The sequence below is a fragment of the Melospiza georgiana genome, chromosome 26 (genome assembly GCF_028018845.1).
Source record: "Melospiza georgiana isolate bMelGeo1 chromosome 26, bMelGeo1.pri, whole genome shotgun sequence".
NCBI classification, from domain to species: Eukaryota; Metazoa; Chordata; class Aves; order Passeriformes; family Passerellidae; genus Melospiza; species Melospiza georgiana.
Window position 1 is genome coordinate 6,939,431 of NC_080455.1, and position 23,234 is coordinate 6,962,664.

At 58.3% G+C, this 23,234-nt stretch overlaps 2 protein-coding genes across 3 annotated transcripts in view; both read right to left on the reverse strand.

The window, feature by feature from the left end:
• Positions 1-2,709: 2,709 nt before the first annotated feature.
• On the reverse strand, positions 2,710-8,161 carry ISYNA1 (inositol-3-phosphate synthase 1). Its single transcript, XM_058040855.1, is given in 12 exon segments — positions 2,710-2,865; positions 2,867-2,942; positions 4,290-4,507; positions 4,590-4,703; positions 4,783-4,947; positions 5,022-5,237; positions 5,478-5,627; positions 5,708-5,901; positions 5,975-6,104; positions 6,903-7,064; positions 7,153-7,277; positions 8,078-8,161. Coding segments are annotated over 11 exon segments (1,650 nt in total). The 5' UTR covers positions 7,267-7,277; positions 8,078-8,161; the 3' UTR covers positions 2,710-2,754.
• A 6,383-nt stretch (positions 8,162-14,544) lies between these two features.
• The window catches only part of ELL (elongation factor for RNA polymerase II), a 49,598-nt gene continuing 40,908 nt past the window's right edge, over positions 14,545-23,234 (reverse strand). Inside the window, exons 8-12 of one of the 2 annotated variants that reach the window (XM_058040748.1) lie at positions 22,285-22,783; positions 19,771-19,837; positions 17,018-17,189; positions 16,143-16,187; positions 14,545-15,164 (exon numbers count right to left, since the gene is read on the reverse strand). In XM_058040748.1, the coding sequence (XP_057896731.1) occupies positions 15,060-15,164; positions 16,143-16,187; positions 17,018-17,189; positions 19,771-19,837; positions 22,285-22,783 (888 nt within the window). In that variant the 3' untranslated portion in view covers positions 14,545-15,059. Of the gene's footprint in view, positions 15,165-16,142; positions 16,188-17,017; positions 17,190-19,770; positions 19,838-22,284; positions 22,787-23,234 lie in introns of both variants that reach the window. The other variant, XM_058040747.1, reaches the window with a different exon arrangement.

Consider the following 23,234-nt stretch of genomic DNA (forward strand, 5'->3'; position numbering starts at 1 on the left):
CCCCCCTTCCCCACACACACACACGCCCCCCCCACACCCGGCCCCGCCCCGTCACCCCCCCCCCATTCAGCGCCCCCACCCCCCTTTCCTCCGCCCGGTTCCGCCCCCTCCCCTTTTAAATTTTTTTTTATTTTTATTTTTTGGTTTTTTGTTTTTTTTTTTTTTTTGTCCAAACGAACACTAAAAAGGAGCAGGAAAAAAAGCGCGGGAGGAAAAAAAAAAAAAAAACAAAAAAAAAACCCCAAAAAAAAAGAAATTATAATGATGATTAGGAATAAGTCACGGGACTTATTTGCTGCCCCCTTCCCTCCCTCCTTTCCAGCACTGGGACCCCCCCCCCAAACATTGGGGACCCCCCAAAACTGCTGGGACCCCATTTACTGCCCCTCCCCAGCACTGGGGACCCCCCCCAAGCATTGGGGACTCCTCCAAAACCGCTGGGACCCCATTTATGTCCCCCCCCAGCAATGGGAGCCCCCCCCTTTGGGCAGGGACCCCATTTATTGAATCCCCCCCAGCACTGGGGGCCCCCAAACTGGGCAGGGACCCCATTTATTGCCCCCCCCCACATTCCCATCCGCAGCCCCCCCCCCCCCTCCCCAGGGTGGCATCGGTGCTGAGGGGGGGGGGGGTCCGGCACTGGGGGGGGCACCAAAGGGGCATTTTTGGGGTGTTTTGCCCCCCACATAGGGAGGGGGATTTTTTGAGATTTTTTTTGGGGGGGGGCTCCGTGGCACTGTGCCCTCCCCCCACTCCCCTCCATGGCAGGTGGTGCCAATCTGCCCCCCAAAATTTGGGGTATCTGGGGGGGTTCCCTGGGCTGTGCCCCCCCCAGGCTGGGGGAGTGTGACCCCCCCCCCCCCCCAATTCTCCCAGTGCCCCCCCCGAGTCTGGAGGGGCAGAACCAGCCCGGCCCCCCCATATGGGTGCAGACCCCCCCCCCAATAAATCCCAGGGGCAATGAGTGGGGGGGTCCAGGCCGTGCCCCCCCAGTGCCCCCCATTCCCCGGCCCCCCCAGTCTGTGTGCTCAGCCAGCACTGTGACCCCCGGCCCCCCCCGAGCACCAGACCGGGGCCCCCCCCGACTGCCCCCCCCAGGGACCACTTTTTTCATATGAAGGAATTTTTTTTTTTTTTTTTTTTTTGGTGTGGTTTGGATTTTTTCCTTTTTTTTCTTTTTTTTTTTTTTTTTTTTTTGGTGTTTATTTTTATTTTTTCCTTTTTTTTTTTTTTTTTCTGATTTTTTTCCTCTTGTATAACAGAAAGGACCTCAAAGCCCCCCCCTTACCCCCCCTCAAGAGCCCCCCCAAAATGCCGCTGCACACCCGGACCCCCCCTCCCCTGTACAGCCCCCCCAAATGGGGTGACCCCCCCATAGGCGTAGTTCTGTTCTGTGTAGGGACCCCCCCTCATTTCTAAACCTCCAAATCCACCCCCCCATTGCTTATCAAAACAAAATGGGGGAACACCCCCCCCAAAAAAAAAAAAAAAAACCAAAAAAAGAAAAAAAAGAAAAAATACAAAAAGCAACAAAAAAAAAAAAAAAAAAAAAACCAAACAAAAAAAAGCCCTAAAATGACAAAAAAAAAAAAAAAAAAAAAATCCACGACCCCCCCCAACACCCCCCCCCCCGCATCAATAAATGTAATTTGATTTTTTTTCAGAAGGCGGCGATGGTTGGGTCTGGCTGGGGGTGGGGGGGACCCCAAAACCGGGTGAGGGGACCCCAAAACCTCACGGAGAGGAACGAGGTGAGGGGGACCCCAAGAACCAAATAAAGGGACCCCACTAACGGGTGAAGGAACTCCCAGAACCAAATAAAGGGACCCCAAAAGCAGCTGAGGTTCCAAGGAAACCACCAGGGGGACCCCAAATACCAGATGAGACCCCGAAACCAAATGATAGACCCAAAAAACCAAAGTGAGGAGACTCCAAAACCAAGTGAAGGACCCCAAAAGCAGCTGAGGTTCCAAGGAGGACCCCAAATACCACATGAGACCCCAAACCCAAGTGAAGAAACCCCAAGAGCCAAGGGAGGGACCCCAAAAGCAGCTGAGGTTCCAAGGAACAACCGGGGGGACCCCAAAGACCAGATGAGAGCCCAAAACCAAATGAAGGCTCCCAAATCCAAGTGAAGGCCCCCAAAGCCAAGTGAAGGCTCCCAAATCCAAGTGAAGAGACCCCAAAAACCAAATGAAGGCCCCCAAAGCCAAGTGACCCCAAAAACCAAATGAAGGCCCCCAAAGCCAAGTGAAGGACCCCAAAAACCAAATGAAGGCCCCCAAATCCAAATGAAGGACCCCAAAACCAAATGAAGGCTCCCAAATCCAAGTGACCCCAAAACCAAATGAAGGCCCCCAAATCCAAGTGAAGGACCCCAAATCCAAGTGAAGGCCCCCAAATCCAAGTGAAGAGACCCCAAAACCAAATGAAGGACCCCAAATCCAAGTGAAGAGACCCCAAAAACCAAATGTAGGCCCCCAAAGCCAAATGAAGGCCCCAAATCCAAGTGACCCCAAATCCAAGTGAAGGCCCCCAAAGCCAAGTGACCGCAAAACCAAATGAAGGCCCCAAATCCAAGTGAAGGACCCCAAAGACGGCCGGGGGGTCGCGCTGTGCTCGGGTTTATTGGTGGGTACAAATTTCACAGTTTGGATTCCCCATCACCGATCGGGGGCGGGGGGGTGAGGTAAAACCGCCCCCCCGAAACCCAGCCCGTGCCCCCCACCCCCCTAAAAACCCCCATGGCTGGGGTCAGTCGGCGCCGTCGATGTGCAGGGGGGCGCACGGGGGGTGCCCGTTGAGCTGGGCGGGCACCGGGGGGCTCTTCTTGGGCACCAGGGGACACGCGGCCCCCCCCGGGGCAGGCGCGCTTGGGGCTCGGCCGCTGCATCTTGTGCTCCAGCTGCATGTGGTTCTGGGGGGGCAGCCCCAGGCACGCCCTGCGGGGCACGCGGGGGTCAGGGGGGCACACGGGGGTCAGGGGGGCACACACGGGCATGGGGGGGCACACACGGGCATGGGGGGGCACACACGGGGCTCAGGGGGGCACACGCGGGCATGGGGGGGCACACACGGGGGTGAGGGGGGCACACAGGGGGGTCAGGGGGGCACACAAGGGCATGGGGGGGCACACACGGGGGTCAGAGGGGCACACACGGGGGTCAGGGGGGCACACGTGGGCATGGGGGGGCACATACGGGGCTCAGGGGGGCACATACGGGGCTCAGGGGGGCACACGGGGGGCTCAGGGGGGCACACGGGGGGCACACGGGGGGCACACGGGGGGCACACGGGGGTCAGAGGGGCACACGGGGGTCAGGGGGGCACACACGGGGATCAGGGGGGCACACACGGGGGTCAGGGGGGCACACGCGGGGCTCAGGGGCACACACGGGGCTCAGGGGGGCACACACGGGGATCAGGGGGGCACACACGGGGCTCAGGGGGGCACACACGGGGGTCAGAGGGGCACACGCGGGCATGGGGGTCACACGCGGGGGTCAGGGGGGCACACACGGGGCTCAGGGGGTGGCACGGGGCAGGGGAGGGGTGGGGGACACGGGGAGGGGGTTTGGGGGGATTGGGATGGGTGCTTTGGCACTGGGGGCAGTGGGATGGGTGTTTGGGGCACCGGGGTTGTGGGGTGGCTGTTCAGGCACTGGGGGGATGAGTTTTGGGAACTGGGGGACACCGGAGTGTGGCACCTCCGGGTGTTGGCACCGGGAGCAGCTGGAATGGGAGCAGGGAGCCCAGTGGTGCTCGGATCTGTGAGATTTGGCACCCGCTGGAGTTGGGCACCCCCGGGCACTGGGAACCCCAAGGTTTGGGAGCACTGGCACTGGGAACCCCAAGGTTTGGTTACTGGGAGCCACTGGTGCTGGGCACTGGGATCCACTGGTTTTGGGCACCCCCTGGGGCATCGGGGACCCGCTGGGTGCCAGGGTCTGTGCGCTGGGACACCAAATGGGCACTGGGACCTTGCTCCCCTTGGGCACCCCCTGACTGGGAAATGGGGACCCACCCAAGCTGGGACCTCGGTGCTGGGCATCTCCAGGACCTCTGGGCGCTGGGACCGTCACTAGCACACACTGGGACCCACTGGTGCCACTGGGACCCACCCCCAGCACCGGGCACCCCAGGCCTCGAGCTCCAGTACCCCTGGAGCTGGACACCCCATGGGGGGCACTGGGACCCCCTGGCAGCCCGGGTACCCCACCCTGGAACCCCTGCACAGCTCTGGGCGCCCCTGTGGGCACAGGGGGGGTGGCACCGGGTGCCCCGGGTACCTGAGGATGTTCTCGATGCAGCTGCGCTGGCGGAACAGAGCGTTGACCACGGGGGAGCCCTCGGGCACCAGCGGGGCCTTGCACAGGAATGCCAGGATGGACAGGACGCTGTGGAAGCCCTGGAACTCGGGGTCGGCCTCGGTGCGGAAGGAGATGCGCTGGCACAGCTCCGTCAGGATGGCCAGGTCCAGGATGATGGGGCTGGCCAGCAGCGAGTCCTGCGGGCAGCCGGGGGTCAGCAGCCGCCCTGGGACACCGTGGGGACACCGTGGGGACACCCCGGGGACGCCCCGCACGCACCTCGCAGGTGTTGTGGATGACGATGGTGTTGGTGCCGCCCATCATGATCTCGGACGTGTACTCATCCAGCGCCCGCTTGCTGTCCCCCACGTAGGGCACGTACTTGATCACCACCTGCCAAAGCCACGTCCCCGTCACCCCACTGTCACCCCCGTGCGTGTGTGCGACCCCCCCGGGCCCCCTCCCCACTCACGCAGTGGTCGGGCTTGTCCTGGGGGCCGTAGAGGACGGGGTTGGCCTGCACCGTGTCATCCACCACGTTGCTCTTGGAGATCTCCTTGGAGCGGAACTGCTGCGGCGCCGACAGGTTCTTGCCGTCGTTGTTGCCCAGGTGGTTGTAGCTCACGATGGACTTGGTCTGGGCAGGGGGCACGGCCGGGTCACCCCCCGTGCCCCGCAGGCGGGCACAGACCCCGCTGGGCCCCCACGCACCTTGAGGCCGGCGCCCACCAGGAAATCCACCAGCACCGACTTGAGCTTGGTCTGGCCCGACTTGAAGTCGTCGCCGCCGATGAAGACGCGGCGCTGGGCGGCCAATTCCACGGCGCCGGGCACGAACGTGTTCTGGGGGGAGCCGTTGATGTAGGCACAGCCCTCCAGGATGCTGGCCACGGCGAACAGCGTGGACGGGGACACCTCCAGGCCTCGCTGCGGGGACACGCGGCGGCTCAGCGGGGCTGTCACCCTTCCCAGGGTGTCACCCTTCCCAGAATGTCACCCTCCTGAGAATATCACCCTCCCAAAGGTGTCACCTTTCCCAGAATGTCACCCTCCCCAGAGTGTCTCCCTCCCCAGAGTGTCACCCTCCCCAGAATGTCACCCTCCCCAGAGTGTCACCCTCCCCAGAGTGTCACCCTCCCAAAGGTGTCACCCTCCCCAGAGTGTCACCTCAATGGCCCTCAGCAGGTTGTCAGCGGTGTCGTTGAGCCCCGGCACGATGTCACAGAACCTCTCCGTGTTGGCCGTCCACAGGACGATGACTTTGTCCACGCCGCTGCTCTCCTTGAAGTCTCGGATGTCCCTGCGGATCTGCTCCACCTGGGGCAGCGTGGGGGACAGGTGAGCTCGGTGCCACCTCCCCCGTGCCCCCTGTGCCCTCCCCGCCCGCCCGGCCGCACCTGCTGGGCCATGGGGCCGCTCAGGACGTTGTCCGCCCGCTCCTCCTGGTTGGCGGCGATGAACTCGGGGATGTAGATGGACGGACGGGGCTTCATCTTCTCCATGTGCGGCCACAGCTGCTCCTGCAGCGGCCACTCCAGCACCTCCGCCCGCCGCATGGCCTCGGCCAGGTTCAGCGAGGAGATGTCCCAGCCTGGGGGACAGGGGGTGACCCAGGCGCTCGGGGGGTCCCGCGCCGCCCGGGGGGCCCCCCGTACCCCACCTACCGTCGAACACGATGTCGTTGGGGTGCACCATGGGCAGCAGGTCCCGGAAGGGCACGTACACGTCACCCGAGGGGCCCGTGCCCAGGCACACGGTGGAGGCTTGCAGCAGGGAGCCGTAGTAGTTGGCTGTCTGGGAGGGGATGGGCGGAGATGAGGGGCTGGGGGGGTCAGAGGGGTCCCTGCGCCCCCAGAGTGAGGGGTGGGGGCTGCAGAGCCCCTCTGAGGGCAGGGAGGGCATTGGGGGGCAGGACGCCAGGGCGGCTGAGCTGGGTGACCCCAGGTGCCAGGACATCGCTGGGGTCCTTCTGGGGACACCCCGGGGACGTGGCCCTTGTGGGGTCACACTGGGTGCCCTCAGACCTCGCTGGGGTCACAGCGAGGACACCCATGCCACCGAGGTCACTCTGGGGACACCCTCTTAACTGGGGTCACGCTGGGGACACACCTCTTGCAGGGACCCTGCTGGGGACACCCACCTGGCTGGCATCAGGCTGGGGACACCCACCTGGCTGGGGTATCTCTGGGGACACCCACCTGGCTGGGATCAGGCTGGGGACACCCACCCTGATGGAGTGACACTGGGGACACCCACCTGGCTGGGGTATCTCTGGGGACACCCACCCTGATGGAGTGACACTGGGGACACCCACCCTGACGGAGTGGCACTGGGGACTCCCACCTTGTTGGGATCTCTCTGGGGACACCCACCTGGCTGGGGTATCTCTGGGGACACCCACCTGGCTGGGATCAGGCTGGGGACACCCACCTGGCTGGGGTATCTCTGGGGACACCCACCCTGACGGAGTGGCACTGGGGACACCCACCTCACTGGGATCTCTCTGGGGACACCCACCTTGAAGGGGACACACTGGGGGGACCCCCTCCCTCAGGTCACGCCAGGGACACCCCCCTCGCTGGGCACACGCACCTTGCGGCCGGTTTTGGTCATCCAGGAGAGCCCCAGCCTGTTGGCCAGCACGGCCGCCGTCACGGTGGTGCCGTTGTTGCCCCCCCAGCCCACCAGCATCACCCCCAGGCGCGGCACCTGCCGGCCCGTGCGGAACGTGAAGCGGGTGGAGCACGGCCGCACCTGGGGACAGAGGGGACACAGAGAGGGCACAGCTGGGGGCGGCGGGGACGGGCCGAGCCCCCCCGAGCCCCCCGGCGCCCCTGCCCACCTTGGTGACGCCGTTCTCCTTGCAGACGTGCACCGTGCTGTAGGTGTACTTGGCCTCGATGAAGTCCTTGCTGTAGGTGACGTCGGGGCTGTCCACGAGGAATGGCTCTGCCATTGTTCCTGGAGCTGCAATGGCAGGAAATGGGTGTCAGCGGCCGGGCCACCCCCCCGGGCCCTCCGCCCTGCTGGGACGTGGCTGTGCCGCCCGTGGGGACCTTGGCTCCGTGCCCCGCGCGCCGCCGGTTCGGTCGCTGCGGCCCCGTCCCACCCGTGTCGGGGACAGGGGGGCTTCGGGGGGCACAGCCGCACCCCAGGAGCGCACAGAGGGCCCAGAGGGGGGCACGGTGCCGCTCAGGGCAGGCGGGGACTGTGCCCTGTCCCCTCTCTGGGGGTGGCACTGCAGGACCAGGGATGCTCCGGGGGACAGGGGTGTCCCTGCGCGCCGGGGGGCTCTGGGGGTGCAGGGGACACTGTGGGGACAGCCCCGCACCCTGGGGTGGCGCACAGGGGGACCGGGGGTGTCCCTGCTCCTGAGGGTGACAGAGCGCAGGGGACGTGGGGACAGAGGCTGTCCCGGCTCCCAGGCATGCGGAGAATTTGGTGACAGGGGCGGTCCCTACGCCCTGGGGTGACAGATGGGGCAGGGGACGTGGGCACCAGCGCTGTTCCCACTGCCAGAGCTGTCCCAGGGGACATCGCCACCGGGACTGCCCAGGGGTGGCAGAGGGGACGCGGGGACAGAGGCTGTCCCTGCACCCCGGGGTGGCACCGGGGGAACAAGGGCTGTCCCTCTCCCCGGGAAAGGGCGCCTGGGGACAGCGGCGTCCCCGGGGTGGCACAGGGGGACACCGCGCCGGGGGCACGGCGGGACCCGGACCCGCAAACCCGAACCGCTCCGGGTCAGTCCCGCCCCCGCGGGCACTCACCGGGCCGGGCCGCGCCGGGCGCGCAGGAGCCGGAGCCGGTGCCTGAGTCTGTGTCGGTGCCGGTGCCCGGTGTCCGGTGCCAGTGGTTGTGCCCGTTGCCCGTTGTCCGGTGGCGATACCCTGTGCCCGGTGTTCGGTGCCCAGCGCCGACAGCCGGTGTTCGGTGTTCAGCGTCCGGTGTTCTGTGCCCGATGTTCAGTGCCCGATGCCTGCTGTCGATGCCCGGTGTCCCGTGCCCGGTGTCCGGTGCTGCCCCGCGGGGACGATGCGATCGCGCTGCGGCCGCCCCGGCTCCCGCCGCTTAATCGGCTCGGCGGCCCCGCCCCGGCCCCGCCCCCGCCCGGCCCCGCCCCCCGCACGTGCCCACCGGCACCGGCAGCCCCGGACCCCCCGGACCCCCCCGGTCCCCGGTCCCGGGGCACGTGCGGGGCTCCCCGGGCCCCGCCGGCCGCTCGTACCGGGAGAGGGGGGCGGGAGGGGCCGGCCGGGACGGGACGGGGAAGCGGCCGCTGACCCGGGAAGGGGAAGTGTCGCCGGGGCCGGTCCCGGGCCGGGAGCGGGGGTCCCGCCGCCGCCTTCCGGCCATTGAGAGCCCCGGGCCGGCGGCTTCCTGCGCCCGGGACCCGCGGGCGCCTTCCCACGGCGCCGCTCCCACGGGGCTGCCAGCCCGGCACCGGCACCGGCACCGGCACCGCGCTGCCGCTGTTATCCCGCTGCTGCCCCCGGTGTGGGCACCCCAAAAACCACGGCACCCTGGAGCCCCCGGCGTGGGCACCCCGGAGGTCACGGCACCCCAGAGCCCCGGGCACGGGCACCCCGAAAGTCCCGGCTGGCCGGAGCCCCCGACCCGGAGCCCGTTAGCCCCGTTAGCCCCGAGCCCGCGGAGCCCCGGCCGCCCCCAGCGCCCAGCCCCGCTCCCCGCGGGCGCTGCCGGGGGCACCGAGCCCGTGTGGGGCCGCACCCGCACCCGGGGGAGCGCGGGGAGCGCCCGGGGCCGGGCAGGGAACGGGGTCGTGGCCGCCCCCCCGCTGGCGGCCCCCGGGGTCCCGCTGCCTTTCAATGGCCCGCCCCGCTTCAAAGGGGCCCCGGAGCCGCAGCAACGCCCCGGCCCCCTCCCCACCCGCTCCCCGCAGACACGGCGAGGACAGCTCTGCCCTCCTCCGCCACCCACCCCGCTCCTCGGGGCTCGCTGCCATCGCCACCCGGCCTCCGGCACGCAGCGGGACGGGACCCACCGGGACCGAGCCCGGAGGGCACCTGCGGCCGGGCGGCCGCGGGGAGAGGCGGCGGTGGAGGGCACGGCGGTGCCGGGGGGCCGCGTCCGGCCCCTTGGCCATGGAGGAACAATGATCCCTTGGTGCCGGGCTGGAGGACAAAACGAGCCCCGCGCTGGAATGCCAGTGCCTCAGCAAATTATTGAAACAAAAATAACATTTCTTTGTACAATAATCCTGGGGCGGGGAGGGTCCGGGCAGCGCTGCCAGGGGCCCAGAACTGGTATTTTTCCACTGCTTTCCTCTTTTTTTTTTTCCCTTATTTTTTTCCTTTTTTTTTTTTTTTTTTTTTCGCCCCCCTCCCATAACTCCCACCATTGTTCCTTCCCCCACTCCCTTCCCACTCCTCCCACGCTCGGCACCGCATGAGCGGGGCTCCCTTGTTCCCGCTCGCCCAACGCGTCCATGGGCCGGGAGCCCGGGCCGGCCGCCCAGCGCCTTCGCTCCCCAGCTGCCGGGGGCTGGCCGGGGGCCAGCGGAGCCGCAGCGGAGCCATAGCGACCGGCCCGGCCGCCGCAGCAATGGAGCCCACCCCCCGCTCCCCGCGGACCCCCCGCCCCAGCCCCGGGCCGGGCTCCAGGCCCCGCAGCCCCCCCGGGGGCTCCCGAGCTTCATTCTGAGCAGGTTCAGGGGCTGCTCCTGCCGCAGCCGGAGATGCTGCGGGCGCTGGATGGGCTCGGCTGGGGGGTCCTGCCTCTGATCCCCCCCAAAACAGGTCGAGGCCGACCCCGCCAAGCCCGGGTTTGTGCCTCGCAGCAGCCTCAGCGTTCCCTTGCCACGTTTTCCTTCCTCCACAGTTGGGTTTTTTCCCCTCGTGTAACACAACCCCGAGCCCTGGCCCTTCATTATATCCCTGCTGGCAGCTCCTCATCCTCCTCCCTCTCGCTGTGCCATCGCCCTGGCGGCGCTTCGTGCCCAAGGTCGGGCCCGCGCCTGCGAGGGGGGAGCAGGGGCTGATTCCGGGGGTCGTGCGGGCGCTGGAGGTGCAGCAGCTGCGCTGGGAGAGGGACCAGCGCCACCGGACCGTGGCGAGGACAAATTATTCTAATGAGCTTCCTCCTGTAAACGAGCCACGAGCGCTGAAAGGTGCCCAGGGAAAAAACCCACGGGGGAAAAATCCACAGGGGAAAAAACCCATGGGGAAAATAAAAACCACAAGGGAAAAAAACCGCAGTGCTGTTTGGGGTTTCCAGCACCCCTAAAACCCGGCCAGGGCCTTCCCACGGCTGCGTGACCCCAGGTTAGGGGCAGTCTGCGCACGATGCGATGCAAGGTGACTTTTCCCAAGCGTGACCCGAGTTATCGGTGTGTTATCAGAGCCAGGCTCCTCCCGAGCCCGCGGCCGGCCGGGTTTTGCCGTGCGGGAGGGCGCGGGGATGCTCCCGGTGCGGCGGGGCCGATAAGGAGGCGGCGGCGGCGGCGGGAGCCCGGCTGGCTCTGGCACGGCGAACGCAGCCAGTAAATTTCCACTGGGGCAGCTCCGAGTTAATGAGCTCAATGCGTGACCCCGGGCAGCGCCGGAGCTGCCAGCGGTCGGGAGGAATTCCCCAGGAAGGCTGGGAGGGGATGGGGACCCTTCCTGTGCGGGCAGGGCCGGCCCTGGAGCCGCTCAGAGCCCGGGCAGCTCACGGAGGGCGAAGGGGCCCGGGGCGCAGAGCTTGGCTCAGAAACCACATCTGAAACGAAAACTGGAGGATTTGGGGATTTGCTGAGCCTGGGCTCGGCTCTTGCTCTGTGGCCGAGTCCCACCGGCGTCTCCTCGTGTCAGCTGCAAGGACAAGAACACCTTTAACAAATAAACCGAGACTCTGTGAAGCGTTATTTGACGCCTGGATGATTGTCCACCTTCTCCACCGTGTGCTGCTTTGGAGGGACAGTCCCCAGTCCAGCACTTAACCCAAGGGAACACGGTTTGGGCACAGGAATGCAGGGCCAGCAGCACCTGCGGCCTCCAGCCCCGAGTTTGTGCTCCAGGAGGGAGGCAGCACCCACACTGCAGCTGTCCCTGCACTCCTGAGGAGTTCCATCCTTGGTTTCGTTGTGCCTGCTCCATCCAGCCCCGGGGATGCTGCTGAGGGCAGGGCCAGAGAAATGCACGGTGCCAGCGGGGCAAGGGACACTCCTGGCACGGCCCAGGCGCCCTTTGCCTCCCGGGCTTTTCTGGGATGATTCAGCCAGGTGGGAGCTGCAGCAGGGTCCGTGCCAGGCTGTTCCCAGCTCCTGCTCCTGCAGCAGCCCGGGACGAGCCTCGCTCCCTCCTGCAGCAGCCCCTCGGTGCATCCCGAGCATCCCTGAGCTCCAGGGCCCCTCCAGCTGCCCCAGCAGCATCCAGAGCCTCCTCCAAGCAGCTTCTCCCCCCAAATCCCCGAGGGTGCTGCAGTGGGAAGGCCCAGCCGGTGCCAGGGCTGCAGGCCGAGCCCAGCTCAGCGTTCCAAGGAGCTGCCCCGCTCCAGGCTCCTCGTCCCTCTCCTCTTTCTTACCTACTCCCTGCTCTGACACTCGAGCCCGCTCAAGTGACCCGGTTCCTTCCCGTTTCCTGCTTCCAAGCTCCACGCCAGCCATTTATCACCTTTCCCTTTTTGAGTTTCCTTGCAGGGAGAAGCACTGAAAAGAAATCCACAACCTTATTGTCTGCTTGTTTTCCAATACAGTGAATTTATTATATGTTGCAAAATCAGCATTCAGCTTTTTTAGTGTACAAAAAAAGGACACTAGCTCTTAAGAAAAAAGATTAGGAAAGCTGAAGACTATGCTGCCTTGAAATTGTAACATTTTGGCAAAGTGAAAAGCTCTTTTGTAAACTCCAACTCCATGGCTCAATATAGTTTTTATCCACAGTACAATATTACAAAGTAAAACACAGTATCAATAAGTTAAGATCATACTTAAATCACCTAGAACTGGTTTCTATTAACCCAAAAAGCACAAAATTTTGCCTAAGCTTCGTCGTCTCTAAAAAGAAAAAAAAAAAAAAAAAAGAAAAAAAAAAGGCAGATTCGACTACAATTCTTTAACACAGTCCAAAAGAAAAGTGAAGCAGGAAGCTGGTGGATGCTAATTGGGTCTCACAGTTTGGATAATTAATTAAATATTTTCAGGGTTTTTTTTAATATTCAAATTTTTTTAGAAGTTCCAGAATATACATGTAAATGTACACAATACATCTTTGTATACAACTCTGTTTGCAAAAATATCTTATAGCAGATGTATAAAGATTGAGATCCATCTCTATCCCCCCCTCCCCAAGCAACAACAACAACAACAAAAAAAAAAACAAAACCCCTCCTTTCAAAACGTGAAGGATCAGGAGAAGTGTTTCCATGGAAGAATTTACTCATCCTGGCTCTGTAGCTGCTGCCTCTTCTGCCATCCCGAGTTCCGCCTCCTCCGCAGTGGGAACGAAGCCCCCCAGCCCCAGCCCCGGGCAAATTCCCGTTTTCCACCCCAAAATCGCGGCGCGGGGCAGGGCCGGCGGTGCTGGGCTGTGCAGTGCCAGTCCCAGAGCGGGGTTTGGGGCTTTGGGAGCATTTGGGATGTGCCGGGGGCTCCTCATCCCCTCCCGGACCCCCGGGGCTCCCCACAATTCCCAACGGGGAGCCCAGAGCTCCAGGATTCCCACCAAGAGCCCCTTCCCCACAACGCCCGGCGTTTCCAGAGCACCCGAGGCAGGAGGAGCTGCCCCAGCGCTCCCTGAGCTCCAGCTCTGGCGTGGGGAGGGAGGGATGGGAGCAGAGCGTTCCTGACCCCCAGATTCCCCAGAGGGATGGGAGCAGAGCATTCCTGACCCCCAGATTCCCCAGAGGGATGGGAGCAGAGCGCTCCTGACCCCCAGATTCCCAGCAGGAACGGCCTGGGGGGTCCTGGGGTGCTCCCCCTGTGCTCCTTGGGCACAAAGAGCCTTTCCCACCCCCTTTCTCCACTGGAAGAGTGGTGGCATTCCAAGGGCCACCACGTCCCTCTGGCTGTCACCTCTCCCGTGGAGAAGGGGATGGCAAAGCCCTGCTGAGCGCTGGATGCGCAGGGAGAGACCTCAGAATAAAGTGACAAAGCAAAAGCAGTGGCCCTGGCTGTGTGACAACAATGAAATTATAACATAATAATAATAATAATAATAATAATTAGCCCTGGCTGCGTGAAATTATAATATAATAATTAGTTAATTTTATCTCCTATTTTTAATACAGCAGATGGACCCACGTTTCATTTGGGGCAAGGAAAAAAAAAAAACAGAAAAACCCAAAACTTCAAAATAACTCCTTGTTGTAAGAATAACTCCTTAACTCTGCCATTCCTCTCCTTCAAAGGGTGAAAGGCTCCTCAGTGCCACCTCCAAGGGAAGGAGACTCCACAGGGAAGGAATCTTTACTTTGAGATAAACGGAAGCGGGGAGAAGTCAAATCCCACAGGCTGGCAGGATTAGAAAGGGGAGAGGGGAGAGAAAGAAAGGAACAGCAGAGTTAAAGGACACCTTTGTGCTTTCTGGAGTGTTTCTCACACCCTGGCCATACTCTGAAACGTCCCCTTCAACCCAAAGTAAAGAATTCAATAAGAAAATCAGGAAGCAGGGCTGCAGGGAGAAGCTGGCTGAGCTGGAGCGCACCAGTGGAAGGGATCCGCGTGGGAAACCAGCACCTTGCTGCTCTCACAAGGATTTGCTGCTGCCTCGCAAAGACACACACACAGACACACAGAAAATACCCCAGGAGGAAGCAGAGCACCCCCCACCCCTCCTGCCACGGATCAGGGAATGAAGTCACTGCTCTGGGTGACTCCTGGGGCGCTTGGAGTAATACTGCAAGGAAAGGGTCCCAAGCACTCGGCCTAAAAGGAAAAGGGAGGCACGGTTTTAGAAAAAAGATGCTTTTTTCTTTGATACAAAAATAGACCATAGTCTCATTAGCAGTTAATAAAATTGGCTGCCTTGGTAGAAAATTAGAAAAGTCAAAGCCAGACAGGTCTCCATCTTGCCAGCACTGGTGGCTGGAGGTGAACTGGGCAGACTGGGCAGGAGGTTTGCACCCCAACGCACAAAGCAGAGAAAAAAAAGGGGGTTTGGGGGTTTGGTTTTTTCCTTTTTTTTGGGATCCACCTCTGCCCTGGGCGAGGTGCTGAGCCCCAGGGGAGCCCCTGTGCTGCCACCACCCCTGCCCACCCCGAGGATGCCAATGACAAAGCAGGGCCAGACAAGCAGAGCTCAGGGAACGTGGTGTATTTCCGCGGAGCCGGGAGCACACAGCTCTCATTCCAGACAGTCCTAGCAGCAATTCCAGTTCCTCACCATTTGTAGGACAATTTGTAACCCACGTGGAGCTGGGCAATTACAACTTCATGCCAAACTTTTAATCCATGAAAACTACAGATTCTTAACCTTTGGGAGCTTCGGTCACTTTAGGCAAGTTTTTCCCTTAAGTGTCAAACGCTGGCTTCAAATAAGCAGAATTTTTTTTTTTTTGTTTCTTTTTTTTTTGTTTGTTTGTTTTTTGTTATCCATTTGTTACATTCCAACATTCAGAGAGGCTTAAAAACTCGGGAGGAGCGTGCTGGACGTGGACATGACAGATCTGGCATCTTAAAGTCATCCCCAAGTTCTTCAACCACGAGGAATTAATGCTCGTCTCTGAAAGGGATTTTGGGTGTACAAAAGGGAACGTAACGTCCAGGCTGACTGGATTTTGGTTTGCCCTACCCAGTCCAGGGGTGAGTGGCAGCTAAAACTGCTGCTGGTCATACTCTGCTATCAGTTTTTTGATGTGGGCCAGTTTGTTGTGGAGGTATTCGCAGCGGTTCTTCTCTTGGCTGTAGTTGGGGTTTGTCTGCAAGACAAAACAAAACAAAAATGGAAGTGCAGAGGTGGGAAAGGTTCTGGACAAATCAAAGCTGAGCCTTGACAGCACAGAGCAGATCGTGGGATGGTTTGGGTTGGAGGGAATGCAAAGATTTCCTCATCCCACGGGCAGGGACACCCAGACCCATCCAACAGCTCCGGGGATCCAGGGGCAGCCACAGCTTCTCTTGGGAATTCCATCCCATTCCTTCCCAGGGAAGAATTTTCCCCTCATACCCCTCCTGAACCTCCCCTCTTTCAGCTTAAAACCATGGAAAGAAGCTTTTTTAGATCCCTCTTTAAAACAGCCCTGTTCTGACCAAACCCAGCCAAGAATAAATTCCCTTTTCAGCATTATCCAGGTCCAGGAGCCTCCTCACAGGGAAGGAGCACACCTGAGTCAGGCTCAGCCTAGCTGGGCTTCCAACAATCCCCACCTGCCCTCAGCCCCACCTCAGAGGCTGCGGGACAAAGATGAACTTCCAACATGCAGGGAATCTCTCCAAAGAGCTCCTAAATCCCTCAGGACAACAGGGCTCGGGACCATATTCACTTATTGAAAAGAAAAAAAATCCAAATCCCTACTAGCGTGTGGATGTTTTGCATAAAAATACTGAAATTTTATGTGCCCCAAACTCCAAAAATGCAGGGCCGGAGCTCCAGAGGCTGCTCCCAGCTGGGATGCTGTGCATGAGGAACACAAACTGTTCCTTCCCTGGAGAGATAAAGGCCCTGGGTGAGCACAGCCATTGTGCCAGGGCCACGGCTCAGCGATCCCAGCACCAGGGGCACTCCCAGCTCCCCCCAAACCCTTTCTGAGCTGCTCCAGGGACGGGCTGGGGCTGAACAAAGATCTGCTGCAATTGCCTCAGAGCCTGGGCTTGCTCTTGGCAAGGGCCCATCTCTTTCAGTCACACCAGGGGCACCACCCAAAAGCCGCCTGTGGCCAAGGACATTCCCCCCTTACCTTTTTAATTTTCCGATATTCCTGTAAAATTTGATCGTGGATGGTCTAAAAATACAAAGAGAGAGAGAAAAAAAAAATAGGGCGTTATTTTCAGTTCTGCAGTAGGTGTTCACTGATGGCTCAATGTACACAATTCCTCCAAATTCCAACCAAAATCTGCTCCCTGCATGGCTCCCCTGGGCAGATCCAAACCAGCTCTGGCTCCATGGATATCCTGGAGCTGACACAGAAGGATGAAGCCTCATTCCTCACCTGTGACAAGCACCTGGATTCCAGGACAATTCACATTTCCAAAGCCCCAGCTGCTCTTTTTTTCCCCCCACCAAGATCTAAAAGCAATCCAGTGAGGAATTTTGCAAGGAGAAGGGCAGGAGGTTGGAGGGAGGAAGCTGTGCTTAGCACAATAGGTGCTCTGTAAAAATCTGTTTATTATCCTCGACGAGACTCACTCCTTCAAGCTAATGAATAGCTAAAACTCTTTAAAAATCACTCTGACAAGCCCAATAATGCTGCATTATTAAGATCAAAGATTGCAGAGGAACAGATGACCCCGTGCTAACTCCCCTTCCAGCCCTGATACGCTCCCATATGTGCAAATATGAGTTTTTCTGGCTGGGATACACTAATAGCTTCCAGCAGCTTTTGGCTAAGGACACCAATTGTCTCACTGAGGCCTTTCCTTGTCAACAAGTCCCATGATGTGGCTCCAGCCTGCAAAAGGAGCAGCACAGAGCCGGGCTAGGAGCGCTCCCCAAAGCCGTCAGCTGCGTGCACGTTCCCCAGCAGCTCCGGGGCTGGAATTCACACCCCGAGCCAGCCCAGGAGAGCAGGACCAAAGCCCTGCAGCTCAGCGAGCTCCCTCAGCTCTCTCCCACCTTGTACTCCTCAGAGCCCTGCAGAAGCTGCTTCAGCTTGGCGTCCAGCTGGGTGAACCGTCGGGTTATCCGCTCTATCCGGGCGTGCAAGTCCCGGTACTCGTTGTACTCCGCGTTGAAGTCGTTCTTGTAGCTCTGACGCTGCTCCGAGGAGGAAATGGCTGCGTATTTTCTGCAGGGGAAAAGGCTCTGGTCAATGGGTCTGGAGAGGGGGATTTGGTCTGGGGGAGATTGGTTTGGGGGTATTGGTTTTAGGGGATTCCCTCTGGGTTGCTGCAGTGGGGATGAGCCTGGAAACAAAATCGTGGATAACTGAGGATCACAGGATCACCTAAACGGGGTTTCGGGAAGGAATAGGTTTTGAGGTCAATGGGTTTTGAGGAGGGAACTGGTATGGGGGTATTGGTTTTAGGCGGGGGGATTGGTTTAGGGGGATTCTCTCTGGGTTGCTGTGGTGCTGAGCACAGGGGGATGAGCCTGGAAACAAAATTGTGGATAATCGAGGATCACAGGATCATCTAAATGGGGTTTTGGGAAGGAATGGGTTTTGAGGTCAATGGGTTTTGAGGAGGGGATTGGTTTTAGGGGGGAATTGGTTTTAGGGGATTCTCTCTCAGATGCTGCTGTGGGGATGAGCCTGGAAACAAAATCAGGATAACTGAGGATCACAGGAGCATCTAAATGGGGTTTTGGGAAGGAATTCTTCACTGTGAGGGGTCTGGGATGGAATTCCCAGAGAAGCTGTGGTTGTCTCATCCCTGGAGCACACTGGGATGGTGGAAGGTGTCTCTGCCCATGGCAGGGTGGGACTGGATGGGCTCCAGCTCATTCCAGCCCAAACCATTCTGGGGTTAAAGCTGGAAAAGCCCTCCAAGATCAAATCCCAGCCCAGCACTGCCAAGGCCACCACTGAACCACGTCCCCAAATCCCTCCAGGGATGGTGATTCCCTGTGCCTGTGAGGAAATTCTCCCCAATATCCCATCCAAACCCCCCTGGTGCAGCTTGAGGCCGTTTCCTCTCATCCTGACTTGCATTAAAGTAGCAAATTATGGAGGCAACCAGCGGGGATTGTTGCCTTGACCTCCTGTAAAACAAACAATGTTTGCTCCCAAAACTCGCTATCTCTGCCAGATAGGGTGGAATGGGCAGGTACAGCCCAGCCTGGAGCAGTGGGGGTGGAGGAGGACACTCAGATAGTGCTGCTACAGCTTCCCTGACTCCTGCTGGCCCGCAGAACATGGAGTTCTGCATCTGTGCCAGGCATTGGAACAGCAGGAATATGATGCTTCCAGTGCTAAGAGTCTTTAAAGGGACAAAAAAGCATTGAGCCATCGTTGCAAAACGCTGGCAGGGCCATTATGTGGCAAGAGCATGACAAGAAACCACGGTGAGGAGCTTTATTCAGTATTTTTTCTTCCACCAGTAACTCTATTTCCAGCACCTTCCTGAGACACTTGATGTGTCCTGAGCTCAGGTTGAACTGACGTGCCTTTGGGGGCCTTTTGGAAGTTATTTTGCTCAACAAAAAGCCATCAAAGCTGATTTTTACAGCTCTCTCTGAAGGTAAAACTCATCTTTTGGTAGGTGATGGCTCTAATTTGCCTCCCTGCTCTGGCTGCAGCAGGGCCAGTGTGGTGCCTGAACATGGAAAAGCTGATTTAGGCCTCAGATTAAGGGAAACTTTCAGTGCTTTAACTTTTTATGTGCTCCAAACTTCTAGAACAGATAAAGAACCATCCCCACAGGACAGAGAGAATCAGACAGCAGTGACAGGACTCAGTCTGAGGAGCTGGGCACAAACCAGCCAGATCACCCTGGGTGAGAGCACAGAGCTCCCAGAGCTCAGAAACCTCTCCCAGTTTCTTTGGGGAGAGCCCAGGGAGCTGCAATGTCCCATTTTGGGAGGGATCAGCACGTGGGTTAGAGAAAAAAACCAGAATTTTTCCCCCAGCCACACGAATTCTTTGGAATAACCCAAAAAGCGTCACCTTGAAGGGGCTGTTTGTATGGCTGATCCAGCACAACCACAGCAGAAACCTTTATCTGCCCTGGAGCTTCCTCCTCCTCCTCCTCCTCGCAGCAATGCCAGCACTGCCAAACCAGCTCTGATGGGAGCAACCCCAGGGCTGGGACATGCACACAGAATTTTCCTCCCAGCTATAAGTTCTTCCCTCACCCCAAAGCTTTGTTTAGGACAGGTTTGGGTTTATGCAGATTCTGGGTTTCCTTCACAGGGATTTTTGGGTTTTGGCTGTTTAATTAACCTCGGGGGGGTCTGATTAAAGAGTCAAGGAACAGCTCAGATCCTAACCCAGGGGTTGGAGCCTCCCAGGAAAGAATATTTCACTGCTTTATGGAGATGATCTTGGCTCTGAAGAGGGCAAAAATGAACAAACCAGCCCAAATCCTTCCTTGCCCTGCCTTCCCCAGCAGATTATTCCAAGTTTCCAGCTGGAACGTGGAGATGTTTAATCCTCACAAACCCCTCTAAGGTATGAGATGTTTCTTGAAGTGCTTAAACAATTTATAGGAGATAACCTTGAACTCCTCAAGGAGGTAAAAAACCAGCTTTGATATCAAGTTCAGTCTCAACTATTCATCTGCAGAGCTGGGTTTACTCTTTTCCTTACACCCACCTAACAAAGTTCTATCAAATAACACAAAAAGTCCAACAAAAATCCCCAGCATGTTGTGATTTCTTAGCTTGAAACATGACCCCAAAGTGATGAAGCAACTGATAAACATACTTACAATAAATAATCTGGCATGTCTGAAGTTGATGTTGGTACACTAGAATTATTGCATGTTCCATTTAAACCTGAAAAAATAAAGATCTGTTTATAAATGTTCTTAAACTTCAAAGCTTTTTGCAATTCAGCTTCAAACTCGTAAAACTTGCCTGAAACATAGAGTTTATGGAATTCTAAAGGATTTCTGTTTTGCTTGGAACTGACAGAGGCAGAGGAGCCACAACAAGGTGGCTCAAAGTTCAAGGCTCCTCCAGTATTTGTCTGTCAGCAAAACAACACCAACATCAGCCTGTGCACCGAGCAGGGAAAAAATCTGAGTTTAATTGGAGGGTAAACAGTGCCTGGAGTGGGATAACACTGAGAGCAGCACTGGGGAGGAGGAAAACACAGCCCTGAGCCCAGAGAGCTGAGCTGGGCAAGGGGAAACTTCTGTTCTGCTGCTTCCACACTTGAGGGATTGCTCTGGGCATCTGCAGGGTGAGATTCTGAATTAATATCCCAGAGCAGGGCACCACAGAGAGGATTCTGGGGCAAAATCCAGGCATTAAAGAATGCTCAGAAACTGAAAGAAGAACAGAATCAACCTAGAGCAGACTCACCCTGCACATCCACCCAACAGTGCAGGATAAAAGTGAGGGGGAAAGCAGCTGGATCCACCTTTGGAAAGGGACACTTCCCACAAATTGTGTGTCACATTCCAAACCCTCAGCACGTCCAGCTGCACAACCTGAGCCAGCACTGCCCTGAAATTTCCTCTGCATTTCCAGGGAAAAGCTCTCCTGAGCAGGATGGGAGAATGGCACAAAAAAAACCCCAGGGTTTCTGAATCCATCCCAATCCCAAATTCCTGCTGCAGCTCCTCCTGCTTTCCCTCTTTCCTGACCACAGCCTGGGAGATGCAGAGCAGGGTTTGAGGATGGTGCAAGGGACACTGGAGGTTTATTCTGCCTGTGAGTGCCACCTACTGACTGAAAGGACCCCAAAGGTCCCTCCAGAGCCTCTGGAACAAAATTCCTGGGAGAAACTCCCACTTGTGGCAGGAGGTGTCCCTGCCCACGCAGGTGGTGGAAGCAGAGGAGCTTTAAGGTCCTTCCAACCCAAACTTTTGGTGATTCTCTGCTTCCCTACAGCTCCAGGGGGAATGTGGAGAAGGAGCGGGACGAGGCTGGGGCTACCATAGAAGGAAAACATCCCAGCCCTGTCTGTCCAGGATCCAAGCAGGACTGACCACATCCTGTTTATGACTGCTCCCAGCCCAGCTCGTGTTTGTTACCTCAAAACAGCAGCAGGAACAAACCCCAGCTCCCAATAATTAACAAAAATCCAGGAATTAAACAGCAAAGAGAAGCAGAAAAGGTGGTGGAGGAGGCTCAGCAATTTCCCAGGGATTTGGGTGTTTATAAGACAAAAAGAGAGAATCTGTGAGTGTCTCTCCAGAGGCTCATGGGGAACAGAAACAACGTGGAAGAAACACAAAATTCACAGAGAAAAACCTGGGATTGACACAAAAGTGGAAGAATTCTCAGTTCTGCAGTGCCACACACCCACCAGCCCCACAGACTGTCCTTAGCTGAGCCACTAAAATGAATTTTGTCACTGCTGCAAAGCCTGTGGGGAAGGGGAGGGCTGGACCAGCTCAATCCCAACACCCTGAGAAGCTCCCCCTTTCCAGGAACCCAGCAAAGGAGTCTCCATTTCAAAATATTGTCCTTCTGGAGCCAAAACTGGAGGATTTTCATGCGCCAAGGAGGAAGGGGAATGTAGAAAATAGTAACAGGGTGAAGGGAAATGCACAAAGGAATTTAACAGATATTCCCAGAGGCTGCAGGGGAAGTCCCAGGGCTCTGGGGAGCTGCAACAAACAGCAGAAAACATGGAAACAGCAGGAGAAGGAATGGATGGGATCAGCCAAGAAATATTCTCTGCTCTGACTTCTCAGAGAGCACGGACCTGGCTTTGGAACAGTGGCCTGATGGAAAATGTTTTCACCCCACCTCAGTGGAGATTCACTGCTGTGTCAGCCCTTGGATAAATAAATCCCCAGCCCCAGTGGGATGTGAGGAAGCTTTCCCAGCCTGGAAGAGCTGGTTCTCCACTGCTCTAACAGCATTTATCACCAGCTTTATCTATCATTTCTTTTGTAGCCAGTTTTAAAAAGCTTTTGTGAGTAACTTTTCATTAAAAACCCAAACAACAGTCATCACAAGAGCCAACCCAAGCGCTGCACTGCTCTTCCCACTGCTCCCAGCCTTTCATCCCCACAGATTATCCCAGCTTTTAATTTAACCAGGAGAAACATGACACGCTGTGAGGCAGCTCCGTGAAAGGTTAAACAGGAAAAACCTGATAGCCTGTGTGAGGAGAGGAAGCACCTCTGGTGATCTGGAGGGAGGACAGCGCTGGCATTTGGGTCCCCAGAGCAGCTGGGGCGGCCCAGGATGTGCCCATTGCTGCAGGGAACCCTGGCACCACACCCGGCCCACAGCAGAGCACCTCTGGGCCCCCACTCACTCACCTGGCACCTGCTCCTGGGCAACACTAACTAAATCAGCATTTTTTATTACTTCACAGTTCTGCTTCTCCTCTTTGCACTTCTCCTCGCTCTTCTTCTCCTTCCTGTCCTTCTCCTTGTCTTTGTGCTTTTTGGATTTTTTCTTGGATTTGACGTAGGAGCCGCAGTTGTGTTTGCTGCTCTGGGCACAGTCTGTGGGCAGGGGGTGACTCAGTCTCTCGGGAGGCTCCGTGCTGCCCTCACAGTCTCTGCCGTTGTGCGCCGGGTCGTTGCTGACATCCGAGAGGGGGTCGTGGGGCCTGGGCAGCTCCAGGGCCGGCAGGGAGGAGCTGGAGCCCACGGGCTCCGGGGGCAGGGCCGGGGCAGGGGGGGGCAGGCTGTCCTTGCCGTTGGAGGAATTCAGCTTCCCGTTCAGGGTGGGCTGGTTTCTGTGGGTCAGGTGGGAGATCCTGGGCTTTTTGTTGGCCAGGGGGTCGATGAACTCCACAGGTAAGGGTCGTTTCTGCTAGGGAGAGGGGGGAAGAAAGGAGAATTAAATCGCGTTCACGGCGCAGCAGTGGAGCTGGGTGCTGCTGCCACTAGGTGGTGGTGCAATACAGGGGAGAAGGGAACATCCCAGGAAAAGCAGCTGATCCATCCCAGGCTGCTTCCCAGAGAGCACGGCTTGGTGGGACAGCCTAAAGAACCCCAGCAGCAATTCCTGACCTGCCCTGTTATCCACACACAGCCCCAGCCCACCCTCACTGCAGCTCCTTTCAAACCCGGCCCTTTGGAACCCAAACCCTGCCCCATCCCAGCCAGTTAGAGAGTGGAAATATCCCTGGAAGTGACCAAAGCCAGGCTGGACAGGGCTTGGAGCACCCTGGGACACACTGCAAGGTGTCCCTGCCCATGGCAGGAGTGGCACTGGATCATCCTTAAGCTCCCTTCCCACCCAAACAATTCTGGGATAA